At 38.3% G+C, this 3,073-nt stretch overlaps 1 protein-coding gene across 2 annotated transcripts; it reads left to right on the plus strand.

The window, feature by feature from the left end:
• The first annotated feature begins 306 nt into the window (after positions 1–306).
• On the plus strand, positions 307–2,569 carry socs1b (suppressor of cytokine signaling 1b). 2 transcript variants are annotated; one of them, XM_064322658.1, is made up of 2 exons: positions 307–596; positions 1,398–2,569. In XM_064322658.1, exon 2 carries the CDS (start codon positions 1,472–1,474, stop codon positions 2,081–2,083), a length of 612 nt encoding a protein of 203 aa, XP_064178728.1. In that variant the 5' UTR covers positions 307–596; positions 1,398–1,471; the 3' UTR covers positions 2,084–2,569. The 2 variants fall into 2 exon arrangements, with proteins under 2 accessions (XP_064178728.1, XP_064178727.1); XM_064322657.1 differs by having other exon boundaries at positions 307–591.
• Positions 2,570–3,073: the final 504 nt, after the last annotated feature.

The raw sequence follows: 3,073 nt of genomic DNA on the forward strand, positions 1-3,073 counted from the left end.
TTAAACAAGCTAAGCAATGCTACCCAATGTTTCCTAACAAAATTCAAAACTCAACAAAACTCTTAAAAATGAAAAACACAGTTTCATCGTCATTTCTTTTATTTCTCTCCGTCTACTTTTATTACTTGCAAGGTGAAAAAGCCCTGCTGTTCTCTCCCATGATCTTGAATCTGAACAGTTCTTTTCCTTTTGGCTTCTTGGAATCAGGTTCTGTTAATTTTAAATGGCGAGGAAAGCAGAATTTCCAGGAAACCCTCTGTTTCTGAAATGGGGGCGGAGCGGGGTGGGGAGGAGTCTCATTGTTCACATGAATTGAAGTTTATAAACTTGTCTGAGCAACGATGACGGCAATAATTCGAACCGCACGGAAAGGTAGCGTAGTTGGTTTGTGCTCCCTGTTTCTGGATACAGTCAAACACCTGTGGATTATTAAACCTCAGACTGGGAAAAAGCAATAACCTGGATGATTTTGCGGCTATGGAAAGACTATACTAACTAAATCTCTTCGGTCATTCTGTCGATGCCTCTTGATTAAGTCTATTTTAATCGTGGATTTGAAGACATTCCAAATTCGAAACTAATGTGCATACGGTAAGGTGAGATCCATTTGGCATGCAACCCAGTGTTGTTTTTGCTCCTGCAAATCTTGGTATATATTTTCAATTATATTTTCCATGTGAGCTAAATCACCATAAAGTGCACGCCATGCTACTCTCAAGTGCTACAGTGCAAACAAACGGCAGGCAGCCACATCTAACGTTCGTAAATTAAATTCGGAAAGGAAAGAGGGCGCGTGGTATAATAATAGTCTGTTTCCCCAAAAAGTAGTAGTAATTTGAGTAGTCGATTTTTGATTGTTAATACATGCTTTCGGTTTTGTGAGGAGGTTATGGAGGATTATAGACCAGTTAATAATATTAGCTCATGCTGTATTTGTAAGAAATTCAATTTGTCTTTAAAATAGTTAAATTGTACACTAGAGCATCATATAGGTCTACGGTTTATCACCATATTTCTTTTCTGCCACACGTCCTCAAGCTATCAACAATGATAACGTTGTTAGTACAAAGAAATATTAAATTGAGTATCCAGATAGCGGTTTTGTCATTTAATGAATACAACTGTGAGTGCACATATTTCATTGATAGTTTTTGGTAGATTAGTTAATAGATAATGGTCTTTTTGGTTTGATGGCCAAGTACTGTTGATTTAACATTTTGTATTTTCTTGGTATTGGCATACATTTTCCAGATAGCCATTGATGTAGCCAGTTTAATTCCTGTGTTTCACAATCCACTGCCCTTTATATTATACCTGTCAAGTAATGGGGGTAATCAAACCTGTGTGCCTGTTCTTAAAGACTGTAACGCAGTTGTCTCTGTCTTTGTTTGTTTCAGATCGGAGAGCTTTGTCTGCATCACCTTAATGGCCGGTGATATGGAAGACCCCATAGACTGGTCTACACTGTAGGATGGTTGCACATAGTAACGTAGGCAATGCATTAGCAACAGATAACAGAGCAAGGATTGATCTTTCAGCACCTGATACCTTGCCTCACCAGCACAGGCAGCGACAAAATGTAGCCCCCAGCCCAGAGAGCCAGACACGCTTCAGACCTTTTCGAAATCAGAAGGACTTCCGAATCATCACAATGACTACCTCTTTGCTGGAGAAATGTGGTTTCTACTGGGGTCCCATGACCGTAGAGGAGGCACACTCCATACTGAAAGAGGAGCCCTTGGGAACATTTCTGATCCGAGACAGCAGACAAAAAGACATCTTCTTCACACTCAGCTACAGGGCTCCGTCTGGGCCCACTAGCATACGGATCAATTTCCAGAACTCGCGTTTCAGTCTGGTCGGCAGTAAGGAGTCGTTCGACTCACTCTTCAAACTGTTGGAACATTACATTGCTTCACCCAAGAAGAGTCTTGTTCGTCCTTATAGGAAAGTCAAATTGCTATCTTTGCAAGAATTGTGCCGAAAAAGGATTATTGAAACATGCGGTAGAGAGAAAATAGACAGTGTCCCGGTAAACCCTGTCCTCAAAGACTTCCTAAATGCCTTTCCTTATCGGATATGAATACACGTCCAAATGCATTAAATCCTTTGCTTGATATGTGGGAGATACTTGATGGTTTATGTATTGCTGGTTTGCCTTGTTTTTATAAACATACTGGTTCAATATTGCGGTGTACTTGCAGCTGGAGTTTGCACCTCAGGTTTAAATTTCTAGACCACAAAACTGCAGTTCAACTGGAATAAGTCATCCTCATTCTGCAGCTTTGGACAGTTGCTCCAGTTGGTATTCAGTTCTTTGGTCTAGAAGTTTAAACCTGAGGTTTAAACCCAGACTAAGCACACTACAACTGACCCATTAATTTTTGTAGCAAACTAATGTATTTTGAAATAAGACTTCAACACTCTACATTTTTTTTATTTACACCACACATCCATGTTTACACTATACAGGGGTTTGTTTTCTCTTGTTGTATTTTATCTGCTATGCAGACATTCATTTAATTTTATATAGAATATTGAAAATAAATTTTGTTTTGAAAATTTAAAACATTTTGAAATTGTGTTCTTCTAAAAAAAAAAAAAAAAAAAAAAAAAAAAAAAAAAATCTGCTCTTGCTGATGACCTAAGCCAATTAACATGTACTTGTCTTGTAGGCGATACAGCATTTGGTATAAATGGTTAGTTTAAAGCTGAAATATTATTGGCTGCTGAGGACATAATTGGGTAAGAAGTTATTCTGTGAGGTCATTAGGCTGCTGTTTACTTTGTATGAATATTGATGAGAACACTTAATGAGGTCTCACAGATATTAGGCTACTTCTACCAGTCCAGTATACTGAGAAGCAATCACACACCAGTGTAGCAAAATTAAGATGACTATGCTTACAGCAGTACTACAGTACTTTAGTTATTCATTAAATCGCATTTCATTTCTGAAATATTGTTTTAAAAATGGCTTAACCAGTTCCAGATATTTAAGGTAGATGCAAGGTATGCACATACTCTCTCTCTCACACACACACACACACACACAGTGGTGGCATTTGTCTGG

The sequence above is a fragment of the Anguilla rostrata genome, chromosome 2, assembly GCF_018555375.3.
Source record: "Anguilla rostrata isolate EN2019 chromosome 2, ASM1855537v3, whole genome shotgun sequence".
In the NCBI taxonomy this organism is placed as follows: domain Eukaryota; kingdom Metazoa; phylum Chordata; class Actinopteri; order Anguilliformes; family Anguillidae; genus Anguilla; species Anguilla rostrata.

Excerpts from the sequence above, each read along its gene's own strand:
- socs1b (XM_064322658.1), top strand. The coding sequence starts at position 1,472 with ATGGTTGCACATAGTAACGTAGGCAATGCATTAGCAACAGATAACAGA.